This window comes from Ammospiza nelsoni, chromosome 5 (genome assembly GCF_027579445.1).
Source record: "Ammospiza nelsoni isolate bAmmNel1 chromosome 5, bAmmNel1.pri, whole genome shotgun sequence".
Lineage (NCBI taxonomy): Eukaryota > Metazoa > Chordata > Aves > Passeriformes > Passerellidae > Ammospiza > Ammospiza nelsoni.
This window is the reverse complement of record NC_080637.1, coordinates 71,069,939-71,091,108: the sequence shown is the minus strand read 5'-3', so window position 1 is coordinate 71,091,108 and position 21,170 is coordinate 71,069,939. Positions and strand designations below refer to the sequence as shown.

General features: G+C 42.3%; 1 protein-coding gene across 1 annotated transcript in view; it reads right to left on the bottom strand.

Annotated features, from left to right (window-relative positions):
- Positions 1–15,528, bottom strand: part of PTPRO (protein tyrosine phosphatase receptor type O) — a 139,398-nt gene extending 123,870 nt beyond the window's left edge. The window contains exon 1 of the mRNA XM_059472330.1: positions 15,305–15,528. Within this exon, the coding sequence (XP_059328313.1) occupies positions 15,305–15,505 (201 nt within the window). The 5' untranslated portion in view covers positions 15,506–15,528. The remainder of the gene's footprint in view (positions 1–15,304) is intronic.
- Between the last annotated feature and the right edge of the window lie 5,642 nt (positions 15,529–21,170).

The following is a 21,170-nucleotide window of genomic DNA, read 5'->3' as shown; positions in this document are numbered from 1 at the left end:
CAAAACTTTGGCCATTTGTACTGTCTGCCCTCATCCCACATTAGAAATATGATCCAGGAAATGTGTTACAGGACACAAAAGGCAGCAGTCCCAGCATCCTTTCCTCACAAATTTCTTGGCTCCTGCCTCACTGCTCCACCTCTGATTATGTTCATGTGACATTAAGGAAACCAAACTGCTGGGTTTGTACCGAAACACACAGGCAGATGTTTCTGAAGGCATTTGCAGTTCTTCCTAACACCTTCAGAAGCACAAAGGCAACACTTTTCTCTTAGCTCTGAGCCATTCTGCATGTGCACTGCAATTTCAGCACTCTCAGCAGGTTGGTGGGGAAATACATAAAATCAGAGGGTTTGGGGAAAGCTGCAATAAAATCAGAGGGTTTGGGGAAAGCTGCAAAAGGCAGGCCTCAGAGACAGCAGAACTGTGATTAGAGCTAAGCAGTATCCATAAGACTGGTCAGCAGAAAAATTATGTAAAAAGTAGAAAAGTAAGGACAAATAGAACAATGGTCTGTGTATTAGCGCTTATCTAGAATAACTCCCTAAGCTGCAGAAAAGTTTATCTAGTGAGATATTAGGAAGTTTTAAGCTTAATAATGGAGATCTGTGCATTGTGTTTTAAGGTTTACAAGCAGGTATTGTATTTGAAATAAGCAAGCATTTTTTTAACCAAAGTTAGGTTTGCTTATAGTGGTTGGATAGAACTGCTGTCAATGTGCTTTTGCTTTGTGTGAGTGGTCAAAAAACTTATAAAGTAAGTTGTAACATTAAGTTCTTGGTCTGCTACTTGGGATGTGAGCTGCTGGCATCTTCCCATTGTCATAACCATGGAATGAGGCTGGTGCTGGAAAATAAAACAGCTCAAGGCACATTCCTAGCAGTCCCATCCTGTTCATGATTTGTACACAGCCCCTCAACTTCTTGGTCATTAAGTAAAAACAATCCACATGAGACCAATCAAAGATGCACCTGTTGGCAAACCATCTCCAGACCACATTGCACAGCCATCAGAAACAAAATGTAAACAATAGTTATCTGATGGTCGGGGACCCTCAAACACCACCACAGGCACCCAGCCAGAGGCTTTCCACCCCTGGATGGAGCTCTGAAGATAACCCTCACAAAGTGTCCTTCTGTGGTTTTAGCCCACTATTTGCTTGCTGACAGAGTGACTGCTTTTCTAGCAAAAACTGTAAGAACTTAAAACAGTGATATTCACAAGCCAGGCCATTCACCTTCTAGGTAAAACATCCCAGCCTGCTAATAATGGAATTAATTAAATTCCTCTGTCTCATGTGGGAGCCCCACTGTTGTTAGTAATGGTGGGTTTAGAACCTTTTAGGGAGGGCTTTGGTATAAACCATATAACCACAGCAATAGTCCTAGAAAAATCTATTTTATGGGCCATCAACCTGTCCTGGTGCAGAGTAGGACCAATTTATCTACCAGTTCAGGCAGCTGAACTGAAAGTCACAGGGTTTAGTTTGGTAAAAGCAGTGTAACGAAACTGCTTTGAATGAAGTTCATTTGAATTCACAGTGTAGGTGACAAAGCTCAGTAATTGGCCCCTTTTTTTTTCCCCCTTCAGAAATATGATCTCTATTTGAATAACAGCTATCGTCACTAAAATAGTCCTTTCACGTAATCACAGTCTTTTTGCGACTATTTAGCATTCCTCTGGAAGTTAAATGACTGCAAATGTGTGCAGAGGAGCTTTTGCCCTGATTGTTACAAAGCTGCAATCCCAAAATGTTTGCTGGAGAAACAGCACTTCCCAGGGAAGCTAAAAGCAAAATAGGTTTTTATTGTTGGGGAAATGAGGTTACACAGGGTAGGCGAGCAGGGTGGGTGAGAGCCAAAGGGACTGAGCAGGGTTAAGTGCAGATGGAGGAGATGCAGGGATGGCAAGTGAAGCAGAAAGGGAAGAGAAGTGGGCTGGAGAGGAAAGAGGCCAAGGAAACAATAGCAAGAGGACAAACACTGGAGAGGATAAATGGGAAAAGTGGGATAGCATTTTATTCTTGGAAAAATGCAGATCTCCGTCAATTGCAATTATTTGCAGATAACTCAAGGTGGTTGTTGGTTGCTGAATTTTCATTGGCTGACTGCCCCTGCCTCTTTTTTTTCTTTAGAGAGGGCTGAAAGAGCACTTCAGTTCTCAGCTTTCTGGAGAACAGAAATATTTCCTGGGAAGCCTCTTAGGCTTCCCTATCATAGCAAAAACTATAAAAATAATGTTTTTCAGTCAATGCAAATTATTATTTTGTTTCTAAAACCTTCCGAATACCCAACCTCTACAGTATTTTTTGCACAGGATCAATAAATAAAACATTCACACGCTGCCCATTAAAAAAAAAATCATCTAGTATTTAAGCCCTGAGGGGAAAGAAGAGGAAAAGATTAATCTTTTCACTTTCTTAGACATTTCTTTAAACTCTCCAACAAGCTGCAGCCTCAGAGGTGTTCCTCCTCTCTCCCTCAAGTACGTTTTCACAAACTGGAAATCAGATTAGCCTGCAGTTTATCCATGGGTGGACAAATGGGTGCAGTCACAAAGACAGGTGAGTTGTTCTGCCCTCTCTTTCTCCCTAGAGGTGCTTCAGGGGGGACAGGATGGAACAGGGACATCCCCAGGTCCAGTCCTGCAGGAACTGCTCAGCAGGGCTGGTTGAAGAGCAAGGGAACATCCCACTGTGCCACTGCCATGCTTCCACCAAATTCTGGCCCTTTCTGCATAAAACAGCATCCACAGAGATGGTTTTTAAATGGGACCTTTATCATTATTTCTATATTTATTATCCTGTATCATACCTCCATCACTGTCACAAAACTGGGTTATATTATTTTAAGTAAAAATCCATATTTGCTTAATCCCTCCCAGTCAGAGTAGCAATATTTAAATTTATGAATCAGTACTGAGCAAGGGACACATATTCAAAGTGTATCCTTATCTTGCCTCTCAAACATGATGATTTATAGATTGATCTGACTGGCTGCTTTGACACAGTTCCTTTCACCATAACATCTTTCTGTTCCTCTAGTAGCTGAGATTTAGCATTTCAGGCTGTGTACATATGTTGGATAAGAACATAATCCTCAGCTCTGGGCACAGGAGCTCATGGTAAGAGGATGGCTCTGCATACAAATTGAGAGCACCGAGATGCAGAAAAAGAAAAATGCTCTAAACCCTAATATGCATATTATGAAGGCCTTCTGGCATCAGAAGAAATAATCAGTTATTTAGCTTGACATCTTTAGAAACAGAGGGACTAGAGAGAGAGGAAAAAAAAAAAAAGGAGAGAAAGAGAGAAAAAAAATAATATGACCTTTAGTCCAACACTCCAAGTAAAGACTTTGGATAAATAGGCACACAGAAAGAATGTGCCAATATGCAGAGAGGCAAAGAGATAAACGTGACTAGAGCATTTCTGCAGAGAAAAATCACAGCACCCCCATTTCACAGCCATTTCTGACAGCACAGAGATGGATTTGGCAGGGGGCAGAAGGGGACACTCCTCCTCTTCCCCTCTATTAGCCTCCTTCACTCAGCACGTGCATCCCTGGGTGCAGGATGCAGCACATCCCTGCAGCCCATCTGCTTCCCCCCACACAGGCTGGGGCTGTCTCCTCATGCCAAAATCACATTCCATTACCATTGCAAAAATTCACCCTGGGCACCCAGCAACTCCCAGCCATCCCTCTCACAGTACTGAAGGGTGTTGTGTTCTGGACAAAACCAGAAAAGCTTTGTCCAACCCCAGCTAAAAAACAGAAATCTGTATTCTAGCATGGACAAGTAAACAGTTAAAAGTATGAACTAACATAACTTCAAGGCAAAAAAATCTGTGAAAAAAAAAAATTCCTGAACTCATCCTCCCCTCCAAAGTTATAAATCATTAGGAATAAATGCAGAGTACAATGCAGAGTCAGGCAACAGAAGCTGTAATCACAGCCCAAACTGTTCCTTTGGAGCTCATTAAGTGCACTGAGTCCCTGTAATCTTTTATTGATTTTGGGAGCAGTGCTTCCGTTATCAATACAAAAAGTTTAAGAGAAATTTTCAGAAAGGATTCCACATATTCCCTTGAGACATGGATCTCACCACCTTGATTTACACAAATTTTTGGTAGCTGGGTGCAGTGCTCACAGATTGCTCTGCCAGGACAGAGGCCAGTCCTACACCAAGAGCCTTTGACTCATATTGTTCCCAAAAATCCCCTCAGGGAGGTTTTAATGGTTTCCTGCACATCCAAGATCTAAGCCTGTAAAATATATGAAGTCATAGTTATCCTCCCAGAAGTGTAAATCAGAAGAGGAGGGGAAAAAGAAAAGAAAAAAGGGAAAAAAGAAATAAAAAACCTCCTTGAGAATTCTGAAGCTGTGAAGTGAATGTGCAGTGATGGCAGATACCTGCCTGACTCTGCAGAAAGCTTAAGTGATAATTAAGGTACATTCTAACACTGGCAGCTCTAAAAATTTTATCCTTGATATAATATTTAAAGCTCAAGCTTCAAGGCACTGATAAATGCAAGAAAACAAGCAGAGTTCAGCATAAAGCTTATGAGTGTCACCCAGAGATTGAAATTCTACAAAGGAAGGTAGCCCAAATTATTTTAAAGTGAATTTGCAAAACAGAGCTGTCAGGTTAATAAAAATTTCATACTCTTTTGTGTCCCAATTCATGATCTTTAACTGGCTGTCATTGCTCTCCTGCAGGCTCCTAGGAAGCTGTCCAGAGAGGTGGTGGCATCTCCATCCTCACAGATGCTCAGAAGGGATCAGGACACAGCCCTGAGCCCAGAGCAGATGCTCTCCAGACATCCCTTCCAGCCTCAATCACCGCACAGCCCTAAACTGTTCCACGTGTCCCTGACCCTCTGAGATGCACACAGCCCCTCCTCACCACCACATTCTTTGCTCTTTTGATGACAAACAGGGGACAATCCTGAAAAGTCTGCTTTCTCAACACCCCGCCTGCAATCTCTTGCCTCTCCCTTTCCCCACGTGCCGCATCTCCCCTCTACACTCTTCCAGCTATGCCATGGAGTGAGAAATATCAGCTTAAAGCCAGCTAGAAGGATAAAAAAATCATGGGATATTCCCCTCAAAATCTTGGGGATTTCCCTTTTAAAATTTTGCTGGTTTTATCTCAAAATCTTGGGAGCTTTTCCTTTAAAATCCTGGGCTTTTACCCTCAAATTCCTGGGCTTTTCGCTTTCAGATCTTGGAATTTTGCCCTCCAAATAAAATTCTGAGCTTTTCTCCTAAAAATTTGGGGGTTTTCCCTAAAAATTCTGGGGTTTTTCCTTTGCAAGTCTTGGGAGCTTTCCCTCAAAAATCTGTGGTTTTCTGGATATCCTGTATCATGTGATAGTCCAGTAGCTCTCTTATGCTTTAATCACATAGCCAGAGCTCATCATGGAAATAAATCCCTCCCTCCAGGGAGGGGAGAAAGAAATAAAAATGTTTCAGGTAAAAAATGGAAATGCTCTGTAGATGGCTTTTACTCTGTAGATGGCTTTTACTCACAGCACATATTGACAACAAGCAGCTGATCCCATACAAACATTACAAGGTACCATTACTAAAAGCCAATCTCCAAACAGGTCACGTCTTCATTAAAGATTAGCTACCAAATGCAGAAGGGATGCAAAAATAACCTTGTGCATAACTGGAGCACAGAAATCTGGCTAGATATGCTCTGGCACATTCCAAGATGCTCCTGCTTCTTTTCCATTTTATCTCCTAACCCCATCATGTCCACGAACATGTTTTATTTGTGCTTGAAATAATGTCACCTGCAACTATTCCAGTCACACCATGCTCCTGGGAAGGCACTGTGGCTCTGCTCCAGGCTGAACACTCATACAACAACATTCCAGAATTTGTTTCCTCCACCTGGACACCTACTGACATCCTGATTTGGGCTGTCCATCACCTTGCGCAGTAATTGTGCAGAATTGCCCACCAGGAAAAGCTGGTGTCTGACAGCTAGGATGTGACTCAATGCTTAGAGCTCAGTGCCCATACATGAACTTTTCTTACCTCAACCCACACTTTTTTCCCTGATTCTCCTCCCCATCCCACCAGTCAGGGTGACAGTGGCTGTATGGAATCTGGTTGCCACAATACTTTGCAAAAATTGCCCTGCAAAGTTCAGTTCATTGATGACTAAATATTTTTAAAAACCACCAAAACCTAAATATCATATTTTAAAAGAATATTTACAATATGGAGTAAATAATTATATAGATCGCACTTAAAGCTGTTGTGAAGCACTACAGTCAAAGTGCCAAAACTCTTTATTTATTTACTGCTGTCAATTCCTTTCGACAATGCAGCCCTCTAATCCTAAAGTTTTAAACAGACAGTGCTCAGTTAATCTCTACAATCACTCTGCATGAGAGTGATTGTAGAGATAAGAACACATCCCCTTTTCTTCATGGAAAGAATTCAAAGGGTTTGACTTCCCCATGAGTTCCTCCAAGCTACTCAATATGGAACTTGGAATCACTGGCTGTGCATTTGCCCGTTAGAAAAGAATTATTCCAAGCAACAATCTTAAATTAATTATCAAATTTTGGTTCATTCCTTCATTTGAAATAAGTATACTTTGAATTGCTATTTCCATCAGTTTTATCACACCCATGGCAGTCTGCTGGTCTCTAGTTAGCTGCAAAGGTGTAAGTGGAAGAGTCCAGGAAATAATAGCTGTGTTCTGATTGCACCTGAGCTAAGCAGGATGAGAGTTTATCTCCTGAAATTCAAAGGCTCAGATGGTCACTGGGTTTTGGTCTCACGATTAAAGAAGCAGGGACCAGCCAGATTTTTCAGACCCAGAGAAAGTATCTGATACTGATACAGAATTTCATTCCATACATGCACATATCTGTGCTAATGCTACAATGCCAGCAACAGGAGCTGTAGTGTGAAATGTCCTTAAATATGAGCTCTTATTTGAGCAGAGGAAGAAGCAAGCAGAGAGAGAGAGGAGATTTGTTATCATCATATTTCAAAAGGTCCCATACCTAGTTGGTGTTTTCTCAGGGGCACCTCCTCTCAGCACTGACTCCTTCCTCACAGCACAGCCAACAAACTCCATCCCTCTCCTCACCCAGCTCACCCTCTCTTTTGTAGCACTCATCTCCTCATTGGACACAGCTGTGGCCTATTAAGGGCAGGGCTGTTCCTAATCTTTGGTGATTAGCACAGCTGCAACTCCTCAGGTGTGAGATTACCTTCTGCACTATTCTCTTACATTCCAGCCCTCCACAGAGATTGACGGCTCTGTCTGCAGAAAAGCACCCCAGAGCAGAATTAGTAAATTCTTACATTGGTTTCAGCCAATGGATTACAACACCCCACCTCCTGCCAACACAGCTACCCCCGAAACGAGAAGGTTGCACAAGATTGATCTGATGGGGAGTGTCTTTAAGCTATCAGAGTCTCAGATTTTAAAAATCAAACCCATCCAGTCTGTGCTGCTGGCACTGCAGCAGGCCCAGGGCCACCACGCTCTGTGCTGAGTGTCAGAGCCACATCATCCCCCGGCTGGGACTGCAGCCTGCTCCAAAGCCCGTTTAAAGCAGCATAAAAACATCCATTGACTTCACTCGGGCTTTGGAGCCGTTCCCAGCAGCACAGCAGAGTCTCTGATCGCTGCTCAGAGTTAGAGGAAACCCGTCAGTTCTGGTTCCAGCTAACAGACACTGATGCTGCACATAAACAACAGGTGAGGTGGCAAAATCATTGTCCCTGTTCCCAGAGTGCCCCAATTCCAGAGAAATGCTGGTGACATCATTCTGGAGTTTTCATGATTTCCCCCAGTGCTGCTAAAGGAAACCTGATGGGGCTTCATAGCCCACAGAGTCCTGAGTAAGTTTTCAAAAGGTTTGAAAATAAAAAAGCCTTTTCAGCTTTTTTAACATATTATTTTGCGATGCAACTGAGAAGTAATTTTATACCAGAGATCATTCTGAAATACACTTAAGTATTCACTATGTATTCATTTCAGTATGTATGTATTCACTTTCAGAAAACATCATAATTTTTCCTGTTGTATTTAATAACTGCTAGCTAATTATGCAAAGTCCCATCCCATCTGCTTATTCCTTCACACAGCAAAATTAGAGGGCTTCATTCTACAGTCATTACTCACAGAAGGAGAGGCATTGATTTAATGGACTTCCCTGAAAAGGGATTACAGTATAGGATCCTCTGATATTGATTTTGTGACATCATCATCTTTTCCTCAGAAGCAGACACTGATGACTCAAGAAAATACCAGTACAAGATTAGGCAGGCGAGTTAGAGAAAGAAAATTATTTTAAAAAACCCCAAAGCTCCCAATTTACAGTAAGTTGACTACAATAAAATATTAGCTATGCTCTCTGTTTCAAATACAAGTTCTCTTTGAAAAAGGAAAACATCTGAGTGATGTTTCTCTCTTTCATCTCTTGCCCTGCTTACAGTCACTTTCATGAAACTATTGTGAGCCAGACCATTTTTTGTAGGTTAATGGGCTCTCTTTGAAGGGATTAAAGCCACATTGATTATTAATTATTTTTGATGTTTTAAACTGATGTAAACGACCAGAAGCTCTGAAGAACAACATTCTGTAGAAATCAATACTGAATTTTAAAAAAGAACAAGCAACAAACAACAAAAACAACAACCAAAACCCCTCTGCTCAGCTCCTGGGGGAAGCAATTGTGACTTCTGTTTGGAAGGTATACCAGCCCTTGGAGAATACCAGCACTGGCATATATGATAATAATTTCTAAGTTATCTAGAGCATCCTTATTTTGATGTGTCTATCTTCCAGACTCCAGGCAGAGTCTGCAGGTATTTTGCATACAGAACAAAGCTAGGCACAGCAGTGCTAAGCAAATAATAAATAAATTCATTTCATTGCTCTGGGAAAATGATCATTTTTTTCCTTAAATCTGCCTTGCAGTGCTTTAGGAAAACACTAATTAGCATTCTTCCCATGTGTTTTTCTTCTTTTTCTCCCCAGTTCTTTCTACTGTTCTTCACCACATGTAAGAGATGTTGGGGTTTTGAGTGTGTGTGGGTTTTTCCAGTGTTTTGTTGGCTTTTTTTCCCCTTGCTCAAATTTAACATTCCTTCAATGTTTGTAAGTGGAATGAAGCCATCCCTTCCCATTGAACAGATCAGTGAGGAGTGAAGATTTCCCATGTTCAAATGACTTCTATATGAGCAGATAGGAAATGATCCAGAATACCTGTGCTGCAGATAAAAGGCAGAAAGCAAATTGCACAAAGGGAATGAGACAATTGGGGCTGTCTGCCTGCTTTGGGGGCTCCTCCCAGCATTGAAGAACAGCCCCTCCATGGATGATTCTAGGGGATGAGACAAGGAAATTACTGAAAACCCTTAAACCTGAAGGAGTTGCTGATCAGATTGACAAATTAATGACCCACCTCTCTTACCCCAAAGACTTTGCCTTCATGTGATACAGCTGGAAATCAGCTCAGCTAAGCTGAGGATCTGCAGGTTTAGAGCACACCAAGGAGCTGCAGGTGTTCAAACCCTTCCGACAAGACAAGAAGGCCCTTGTCTCAACAACAGAGAAAAGTGCTGAGGCCAAATCACTTCAAAATCACAACTGTGTAAATTCACAGGCAACCTTATCTGTTTTTACAGAGAACTTAGAAAGGAATTTAGGATTTTTATCCCCCAAGAGGTTCGTATCTACCAAACAGCTACCTCATGTTAAATCTCTGACTGACACAGAATAATAGCTCAGAGTTGTTTACTTCCACTATCTCTGTTCAGCTCCTCTGAAGTGCTCAATGCCTATGCTTAAACACCATGCTCACATTTTGCCAATGTTATGTTTTCTGTCCAAATATCCCACACATTCTCTTCTCATGTCCATGCTACCACCTCAAGACCCAGCACACTTAAAGCCTATACCTTTTCCTGCTATCTCTCCTCCCTGTTGCTGTCAGCTGTGACACCAACTCTTCCATCACCCACACTTACTGTAAAGCATCTCTTCCCTAAATACCTGCATTCAACAAGAGGTGAAAGTGCAGAGCTTGCCACACTCATCCCAGCACAGCCCTGATGCAAAGTGTTTTCTTTCTGGCAGGCCAGACACCACACATATAATCTTATTTCTGGAACTCCCTCTAAAAGCTGCCTGTAATTTCCCAGCACAGGAATGAGGGGGTTCCAGAAATGGAATGCATCATGTCTGGCTTGCTTTGTTTGCAAAGATGGCAAACTCCTTCCCTAGGAGTTGCTCCCTTCACTGGCTGCCATTCATGTGAGACTGCAGGGTGCTGAGAAAAGCAAGGTAACCTTTCTGTTCCCAGTATTTCCCATTCTCTGCTCATCTGTTACACTCCATATGTGGCAGCTAGCATATGTTGCCACATTTGTCTCAAAGATTTTCCCCTTTTAAACTCTATCTACACTGATAGAAATTTAATAAAAAAAAAAAAAAAGGAAGTTACAATTTCATGTGCAAAACATTTAATAAACCAATCTCTTAATTTCTGTTAGTGCACTCATAGGTACTCAAGTTGGTGTAAAGATTTTAATTTCAGAATATTCTTAATATTTATTAAAGTATTTTTCTTCTTCACATTGCAACCAACTCAGTGTTATATAAAGAATAGAATTTTTAAAACCTTGAGTAACAAAAATGGAATCACTAATTTACTAGAAGAAGAAATTAATAGAAGGTAAGAGTGCTCAGGATGACAATGCATACTTCTCCAATGAAAGAAGCAAATAATTTAAAAGAACACTTAGAATCAATGTTAGCTATGAGTCTTTTAAGTTCTTCAGCAAATAGACCTGTTTCCAAAGGTTTATTTTTTGACATTTATTGTCCTGACTCATATGCCTAAGTAAAAAAAATGCTCCCTTCCCTAGAGCTGAGACTGTCTGGTAAAATAAGTCTCAAGCTGGATTTGCACAAGGCTCTGTTCAGTTTAGCATTCATTCTGAAGCTCTGTAAGGTCATTTCATGATCTGCCTGGATTGCTCTGTGTGGTGACAGCAGAAATGCAGAGATTAGTGGGATTCTCAGGTTCAGCCAACACTGTCTGGGAGCCCTTTAATGAATTGCCACAGGATCAGGACAGGTAAGAGTCTGCATCCATCCCAGCCTGGATGAGGGATCACCCTTGAGTGCAGCTCCTGACCCAGGTGATACAACCCAGAAATTGCCTTACTGACCCTGTGCAATCTGAGCCTGGGGCTCATAACTCCTGCAGGCATGAAGGATCTTTTCTCAACGCTCCCCTGTCGTTTCATCACGAGGAAATCTGCCAGAGGGTAATGGCAGACTCTGATTTCACTGGCAGAGAGGGTTTGCGAGCGCCTGCTGCAGTTCCGTAAACATGACTTGGCACAAGCAGCCTCTTCCTTGGCTTTGCCCTCCAGAATCACCCTGATCCAGATATTATCCATGAAAATGAAGCAATGAGAGAGAACCTGACTTGTAGAAGAAAATTTTGAGCTGAGGGTGACTATTGATAATTAGCTTTTTTAAAATAAAACTCTTTGCTTTTCCTGGGAGGATGATTTTTCCTCCCATACAATCCCAGAGCAGTGGTAAGAAAAGACTTTTACCTCTGGGCCTGAAACCATCATGAGGAAGCCTTGCATTTGTTTTGCACACAAAAAAAAAAAGCTGGCAAGGCAGGTTTGGGTCTTTCTTTATTTTATTTTGACACTAGTAGAACACGACCATGAGGAAAGAAGACAAAACTTGTCTCAACAAGAGCTTCAGCCGCCATCTCTTGGAGAGAGAAGAGTTGCCAAAAGGACTCCATAACAAAATTCAAATTATTCATTCATTGCTTTTCCCAGCAGGAGGAAACAGCAGTGACACACTGGGGCTCTCAACTGTGAAATCAGCCTCTCTCTTAAAAAGGTTTTTCCTGCAGGAAAAGGCAGCACCCTAATGGTAAGGCTTTTGCTTCAGATTATTAACTGAAGATGTAGCTATTCCTGAAAATTACACCAGTAGAAACAGATTTCCTCTGCTGGGTAAAGTTGAGTCTTACAGAACCTCAGTCCCTTTGAATGTCTTGGCCCATGTAAACCTGAGTTGAGAGCCCACTATGATGCCAAACAATAAAAACTGATGCACTATTGGAAAAAATTCTGCCCTGCTAGACACAAAAAGTTGTCCTTGCTAAGAGGAAGAAAGATGGTGTTGCTGATTTAAATGAAGAGCATATATAAGACTGATATTCAAAGATCTCAGTCTCCTGGAAATCAGAGATGCATTATTTTACCTATAGAAAATTTTCCTGAAGAGTGTCATCACTCCTATTTAGCCCGGACTGTGACAACCAGTTTCCTACTGAGAGCCTTGCTCAGAACATCTTGGAGGTGGATCAGATTGCAAACAGTGTCCCAGCACCAGGTCTGGCATGCTCAAGGTGCTTTTCTCTTCTAATTAAGCTTTACCTTCTCCCCCAGAAATAATTCCATAAAGCAACCTCAAAGCCCCCAGGTGCAAGCCCAGCAGCATGGGACACCTGACACATCAGGGACATCATCCAGAGCAGAACCTGAGCTGGCCAGAGCTCAGTGCAGTCATGACTAAGGGAAGGCTGCTGGGTTGCAGTTAGAAAAGATGGGAAACATAACATCAGTCACAAGAATGAGGGAATGTGTCTACTTTCTATTCTTATTTATTTAGCTGAAGTACAGCTTTTCCTTTGGGCCGTGCTCAGCCCTGCCTTTGCCACTCCAAAATGAGATGATTACAGAGCAAGCTGCTGAAGACTCTGCCTTCCAGCCATTCTGACTGAAACAAACTAACAGAGAACACAGACCCACTGCAAAAATGGCAATATTTTAAGAGATTCCTACAGCAGCATGGTTGGAGTCTTCTCTGAAAGCAAAACCCACAGCCCTGTTTCTCTCACAAGTGCTGTGAATCCACCCTGGTGGCTGAGCTCACATACAATGCCTTTCTTCTGCTAATTTCTAAATTAGCCACCACATTAAAAAACTGCTAAAAAAGGAGAATGGTAAAGGTTCAAGATCACATTGATGTATTTCCAGAAAAAATACTGTGCTCCTACCCTGGGGCACAGACAGCATGCACATCACACTGTGAAAGAAGGAACCACACCTCACTAGCCCATGGGCAACCATATCTGGCACATGGAGGAATGTCCCGTGTGTCACTGACCCTTCAGCAGCCCCAGAGAGCATCAGGAGTTGGAATAAGCTGGCACTATTGCTTCACACCATGAAATAATGACAATTGGAAGACAAGAGGAGAGAGGAGAAAAATGTGCTCTGAGCAGCTTTATCACTTTGCAAAGTCTGCTGATGATTTTACAAATTGCCAGATGGGCATCAAGGCCACATCAAGCAGATTCAGCTTAGCAAGTGACATTTGGGCTGCTAGCACTGAAGCAGCAAGCACACAGACATAAGTTTTGCCTGTCTTCAGATTCATCCGTTCAATGCCACTGCTTTCTCAATGAGATTAACTTCCAGGTGAAGCACCAATTTAATAAATCGAGTCTGCTTAATCTCAGCATTGCTTCAACGGCTTGGTAGAACTAAACAGAGCTAAACTGGGAAAGCCTTGTTTTGAAATGGCATCTTTTCAATTATTTGTCAGTGAAAAAAATTACACATATCTTGAAGAATATTCAGTGAATTTCAGGCTCAGGAAAATGGCCCTATTATGTGATCTGAAACAAGCACTGTTCTTGCTTCCCCAACTTCTCTCCTGTAACCGGGTTTACTTTGACTAACTCCTCAAGTCTCACTTCTTTAATTGTAGTGTTCAATACCCATACAGAGATAACTAATTACAGTGGGTTTGCCATCCAACCAAAGTCATAATCCAGTCACACAGGGAGATACAGATGCACCTCTATCTGAAGCTGCAGCTTTACCTTCTCTTACTCTACAAAATTCTGCTAATGCTCATCAGCTTTCTTTGTCCTGCCAGTCCCAGGTTTATTCAGCTGAGAAATGATGGTTATTTTCCAACAGAATGAAAACCTGGTCCCTTGGGTACCTTCAAACCTTACCCAGCTACTTCAGATTTATTATTCATTTCATACAGATTTAAACTACCTGTTTTTTTGTCTTGCTTTACCACAGGAATGCTAGTTAAAAAAAAAAAAAAAAAAAACAAAAAAAACCCAAAAAACAGCACATAAACACCTTAATTTTTTTAAAAAAAGCTAGAACATAGAGTAATGTACATTCTCCAATTGTGGGATAAAACAGCTACTTAACACTGTGTGCACTTCTCTGTTCATGAAAAAACTAGAAACCTCATCTTTCTACTGGGCCATAACATCCACAGACTTACTGTCCTTTTTATTTTCTTTTTTTTTTAAACTACCACATTCCATGGAGCAACATTTTGTCTGCATATTAGCATTTTATCTTGCATAAATGTATGTTTCAGCAGTTATGAAAATGAGACAGCTGACAGTTGACTACTATATGTGAACAGATGCTGCGAAAGCTTCCCTTTAAATAGTTCTGTCAATGCAATGTCAATTTTAGAAGCGACACTACTGCTGTTCCAGGACCTGATCCTGCAAACTCTTATTCACACAGGGAGCCCTGATGATTTCCACAGAACATTTACATTTATAAGGCTCTGAAAGGTCAGGTCCTTAGCTGCAGAGCTCTGCTTAACAGTGACTGACAAATATACAACAAAGTTTTCAGCAGTGCTGAGCTCTGCTCTTCAGGGCAATGACATTTGCAGTATTCACCTGGGCAGCACATACATTTTCTTTTAGAAGTTACACGAGGCATACAAAATACACTTAAGAACCCATGAAACGAGCTGAAGAGCAGAGATGAAAAACACCGTGTGAAAACCCGAGCTCGCGGCACGAGGCGGAACTTTGAAAAATTAATCTGCCGAGAAGACAGGCTGAGCTGGAAACACAAAAAGAACCGCTCAGCTGTGCCGCGACAAACCCGGCACGATCCAGCCCCTTTGTTAGCAGCATCCTCATCAGCGGAGTGTGCCGGGGTGGGGAAAGGTGCGAGCGCTGGATGGGAGCGGTGCTGAAGGACAGCGCTCCCCAAAACCACCCAAACCCGGGCAGGGCACGGGGCTCAGAGCCGGCCCGATCCCTCGGGGGGATGTGGGGATGCGGGAGACGGAGGGAGGGAGCGCATCCCAGCCCGGGGCATCCCCGCGCACACAAAGCGGGCACAGCGCGCAGCGGGCAGGGCAGGCACACACGCACAAAGGCGGCGCAGCGCGGAGGATGCTCCAGCCGCGCATCGCTCCCCTCCCCTTCCCCGGCACTCACCTTGAGCAGCACAAAGAGCCAGAGCAGACAGGAGCGGGCCCCCGGGGCCCCCCTCCGGCGGCGGTCGGGCATGGGGGAGCTGCGGGGGCGGCCGGGCAGCGGGGGCTGCAGCTGCGGTGCCCCCGGGAGCGCCGGCTCTGCCCCCCGCCCGCCCGCGCTCGGCTCCGAGCCGTGCCCGGCAATGGCGAACGGCGGCAGCATCAGGCGGCCGGCGGCGGCGCCGACCTCCCCTCCGAGCGGCGCATCCTGCCGCCCCCCGCCCCTTTTATTTGGGGTTTGCGCGGGGAGGGGAGGGGAGGGGAGGAGGAGGAGGAGGGGGAGGAGAAGGAAGAGGAGGCGACGGCGGGTGGTGTCTCCGCTCCCAGGAGTTTGGGCGATCGCGCCGCTCGCCGGCTCCTGCAGCCCCCGGCGGAAGGCGAGAGATGGGAGGTGATGGAGATGATGGGAGATGATGGGAGCCGGCCTCGCCCCCGCACCGCCCTGCTCTGCCCCCGGCCCCCCTCCTCACCGCCGCTCTCCACCGAGCCCTCCCCAGTGTCTTTTTTCCTGCCCCGCCGCGATCAGGGACAGAAATGCCCCCAGCACCCGGGCGTATCTGGTGGGACAGGGAAAGGAGCGGCTGCAGTGGCCCTGGGAGGCTACAGCTGGAGCTGGTACCCAGCTGGTACCCAAGGCAGAACATCCCTATGGCTGTGCTCGCCTGGACAGCTCTTCAAATGTTCAGCCTGCAAGGGATGGAGAGCTCGTTCTGTCCCACAAAATACTTGGGCCCAGAGGTGCATTGAGACAGAACTCAGGGCACCTCCCTGTCGTGTCTGCCCCCCACATCCCACCCAGCAATCCTGCAGGTTAATCAAAGCCATCTCCAAACACCTCAGCAAGAGTCTTGATCATGTCCCCAGAAAAAACCAAAACCACTTTGAGGAACCTAAACAAAATCCCAAAGTACTCAAACACCTTCCCCATTTGACCATTCTGATGAAAAGAGTCTTTCCAAAGTGAGAAACTACCTCAGAATCTGGTTTGTCACAGACCACACTCTCACTCACACAGGTGTAAATCAGGATGCATCCTTGGTAGCACTACCAGAGGTGTAACAAAGATAAATTCAAACAAAATAAGGTTGCCAGTGTAATAAACAGCTGTGTCTGGGGTGTCAAACTTCAGAGCAACTTTGGGTCCAGGTGTAGTGCCCTTATTTAGAGGCCACCACCTCACTCTTCCTTCAAAAAATATAGTGGCTAAAAGTAGATTCTGGGATGGTTTTCAGAATTTCTAAATCATTTAGGCATGATGAACTCCACCACATTCTCGTGGGAATGTCCTTTAAACCAAACAATTACAAAGCTGTTTTCTACCAGCACTGCTAAATTGGACAATAATGAATCTGTGTTTCTGAGCCCTGCCCAGCTTATATATTGCACATTTTTGATTTTCCTTATAATTTGGACACTCAGTCAACAAAAGCTTGATTTCAAAGTGGCCAAAGCCAGAGAGGGATGTGCTTACTTTGTACTGTAATGGGCCCTTGAGCAAAGATTTGCCGCACTTGATGGGGATTAATCCAGAAAGCAAGGGAGAAATTGAGGCCCCATGTAGATATTGGCACAAAGCCTAAATTTAGAAATCCAAAAGGCAAATGCTCTCCACATGTTCATTTATAAGAAGCTGAGGACATTAGAGACATATAGAGACATATTCAATGCTACCAATGAAGGACACAGACTTCTCTTGGGTACTCACTACTCTGTTAGTGTTTAAAGCATTATCTGAAATTGGTATGCAAAGGGTTAACCATAGCTAAATTTCTTTTACTATTCAGGTTAAGATGAAGAGAGGTTATCTGAAAGACAAAGATGTGAACTTCTTTAGGAAACTAAAATTTTTCCAGTATTTGAAAGCTGTAGCTGGAACTTCAGGCTGGGAAACTCTTGTTTATTAAGTAAATTGGACTTAAATGATATTTGTCCTTAGGACTGTATTTTATGCTTCTTCCTTCTCCAGTATTCCACTTATTTATAAACATTTAGACATTAAAATGATGATGGCATAAGCAAGGCTAAAGATCAAAGATTTTTAAAAGGAAAAAAGAAGTATAAAATTCTAGTAGCATTTTAGCCTCAGGACAACACTACTGGAATCAAAGAGAGTGAACAATAGCTGAAAGAAGTGAGAAAAAAAATGAGGTTTCATTTTTGCAATGAAACCTTCAATAAAGTACCAAGATAATAAAGTTTTCTGATCTGGCTGTTGAAGCTGAGGAAAATATAGGCAGGAGAATTTAAGTATTGCATCCTCTTTAAGGGATGGGGGTATAGAATTATTCAACTTTTTCAAAAAGGGCCAGCGCTGTGGAAAATTCCAGTTTGTGAATAGAACCTTATCCTTCAGAAAAAAATACAGAGCAGAGGGAAAAAGAGGATCTATGAAAGCAGAATCACCCTTATTTGTTTCTAGAGTCTAAACAAAACAAAAACAGCCAGACTATTAACACACCAGCAAAGCTTTAAAAATAGAGAAAATTGGATAACTTTTATGAACTCATGGAAGAAGAAACAGGGTAATTTATGAGTGGTCAGTTAGAAAAAGATACTGATGCTCCATAACCCTCTGCATGGCCCAGGGGGAAAGGAAGTGTTCAGCAGGATACCTCACAAATTAGAATTTCACTTATTTGGATGAAAAACATGCAAGCATTTGAGAAAAAAATTTAAAATAAAAATCAGGAAAAATGGGGAACATTTGTTCTGGCACCAAACATGGCTTTTTCTGAATCAGATATTGGGATTTTGGCAATTTGAACTAAATTTTTTCCCCTCTTTTCTTTACATTCCAGAAACCTGAAAAAACCCTTCTTGTCAGAGTAGAAGGTGGAACATATTCCCAATTACTGAGGCAGCCCTGTGCAAGGAGTCAGTGAAAGCCCTGACCTCTGCTCTTGTGGAATTCTTGTAATGCAGAGCAGCTCACTGGCCACAGAGTCCCTCCCTCCGTGTAAAACTCCCCTTCACTCACCTAAAACTGACTCTTGTGGAGCTCTGCCACCTTTGCCCAGAACCCATCAAAGGTCATTTGGGGCACTGCAGACCATCCTGAGTTGGAAGGACCCACAAGGATCATGGAAGGCCAACTCCTCCATTAGATTCATTACAGGACCTCATTGCATTACGAACATCTCTCATTTTTCCTTCAGGATCTGTTCTACTTGAATGATATCCTAATTTTCTCTTGGTCTATGACAAACTTTGGGCTGCAGTGGACACCTGTCTATTGTATTTGGGTTGCCCCCAGATGTAGGAAGGAATGATGAATCTGACTCCATGTTCTCAGAAGGGTAATTTATGATTTTATGATACTATATTATATTAAAGAATGCTATACTAAACTATACTAAAGAATACAGAAAGGATGCTTACAGAAGGCTAAAAAGATAATAACAAAAGCTTGTGATTCTTTCCAGAGCCCCTACACAGCTTGACCACGATTGGCCAATAAATCAAAAGAACCCACAGCAAAAACCAATGAAACAATCACCTGAGGTAAACAATCTCCAAACACATTCCACATGAGCATAACAGAGGAGAAGCAAATGAGATAATTGTTTTCATTTTTCTCTGAGGCTCCTCAGCTTCCCAGAAGAAAAATCCTGGGCAAAGGAATTTTTCCAGAAAATGGGAATGTGGCTTAAGGGACTTTGGATCTCTCTGAATGCAGCTGGCAGAACCACAGTGAAGCAGAGAACTTAGAGCGTGACAGAGAGGTGCATAATGTAGTATCTTGATAAAAAGTCCTGTCTCTATTAATTAGATTTACTGTAAAACTGGGCAAAAATCATTTATTCTGATTATGATAATTATTATTTATTCTGATATGCAGTATCCAGGAACATTATAAAGTATTTCAAGACATTAGTAGGACACAGCCCTAGAGGACAAAAATGGTTTAAAGAAAATCCTCTTGCATTTTGAGAGCACCACGCCCAAGGAGGACTGCACATCAAACACAGTTTCAACAACTTTTCAGGTAGCTCATCACCCCCTTCAAGGCTGTGTTAGTTACAGTGCATAGTAACTGATGAATCAAAACACTGGTATTTGTTTTAATCAGCTATTTAGTCAATGTATCATCCTAATTAAACCAGTGTGAGTTACCATATACCACCCTAGATTACCAGAGAAAAATAGAAATCAAAAGTTTCATGGTTTCAAATGTTTCTATAAATGTTCCTGCTGGTAGCTTATGCGGACTTGATTTAAGGTTTATGGTAAATTCTTCCCTTATCCCTGAAAAACCCCAAAGCAACATTCTGTCAGCTCTACCAACTTTGCCTGGCCTAAGGAAAAAAAGCTGTAAATTAGCATTTATTCCTAGTTGCAGTATAAACCCAGATTTATGTGAAGATTTACAGGCCTCAGCAAGTCTGGATAAGCATGACATGAAAGGAGGTTTATAAAAAACCCACTCTAAGTAAAAGTCATCCTGGTCCATGAAGTTTTTGAAGCAAAGTTATTTTTTAGTGACAAATGCTCTTATAAAAATAAAGTGTGGATCCTTCTTAAATGTATTTTCACCCTGAGTCCTTTCATTTCAATGACAGCAGTGGATAAAACAATAACAAAAACAAGTGCAAAGGGTGGCTAGAATAATGTACATGGGTTGGCACTTTGTGTTCAAGTGCAAATTTATATTGTATTTCAGTTTGATAAGTACAGGCCTTGTGACTTCTAAAAGTGTGCCCCCCTAACAAACAAGTTGTCAGCTTTTAAAAAAATCTGTCTTTTCATAACAAGGATGATTGACACACTTCAGATGTGCAAGCTGATCAACTTCCAGACACTGATTAGTCTTTCAGTGCAGAAGAAGCAGTGAACTACCCTGCAAAAGGTCATTTCTCTTTTTAAAGCAGTCAGAAATCTGTTTTTGACGTTGAATCTTTTCCTCATAAATAAGCGTATGAAAGATTCTTGTCTGATGTTTCTTTCCTTTAGCACTGAAATGGGGTATGGAGAAGCACTGAGTTGACTTTTGTGGGTATCTTTATTTTTTTCAGAAGGAAAGGAATAAATATACCCAACTAGGCTGATGAGACTATTTAACATTTAAACAGTGTATTCCACTTTCATTTATCTGTCCCAGTGTATCTGGATGCTACAGGATGCCTGAGAAACAGATTGAGTTCTGTGAACATAATTCTAGATTAAAATATTCATACATTTACCTTTTTAGCAAGCTCTTAAGTATTTTACCAGCCCTATCTGTTACCAAAATGTCCATTTTACTATTATAGATCTCTCTCCACTCTCAGCAGATATGGTTGAAAAAAATAAAAAAAAAATCACTGCACTTTCTAACTGTTCTCATTTTGTATTGCATCCTCAGTGTTTCCTTCCAGATGGGACCCGCTTCTCCATTTTTGTCTGTGATCTAAGCAGGGCAAAGGATGGGAAAAGAGGCAGGTTGGGAATTTCTCACTGTCTTCAGCAACTTCTAAAGGCATATAAGTTGAAAAGAGGATAAATAAAAATAAAAGTTATTTTATTTCTGCTTAAGTTGGGTACATCTTTCTTGGGGTAATTCTCAGTAATTCCACTGTACTTTATATTGCAGAACTTTCCAGCCTTTTTATTAAAAAAAAAAAAAAAATTGAGCTGCAGTCAGCCAGAGACTTTTAGCACCTTTCACCTCTGAAATACACTGACTTCCTCTGACCCTCACAGGCTCTATTGATTCACAGAAATCTGAGTCATCGTCACAGGAAACATTTCTCTCCCCAGAAATTTACAGCAGGAGCTGAAGTTTTGCACAGATAACATCCTTTTCTTCCCTGGCATCTGTGCTGAAATTTTTTTCTCTCTCCATGGTTTGG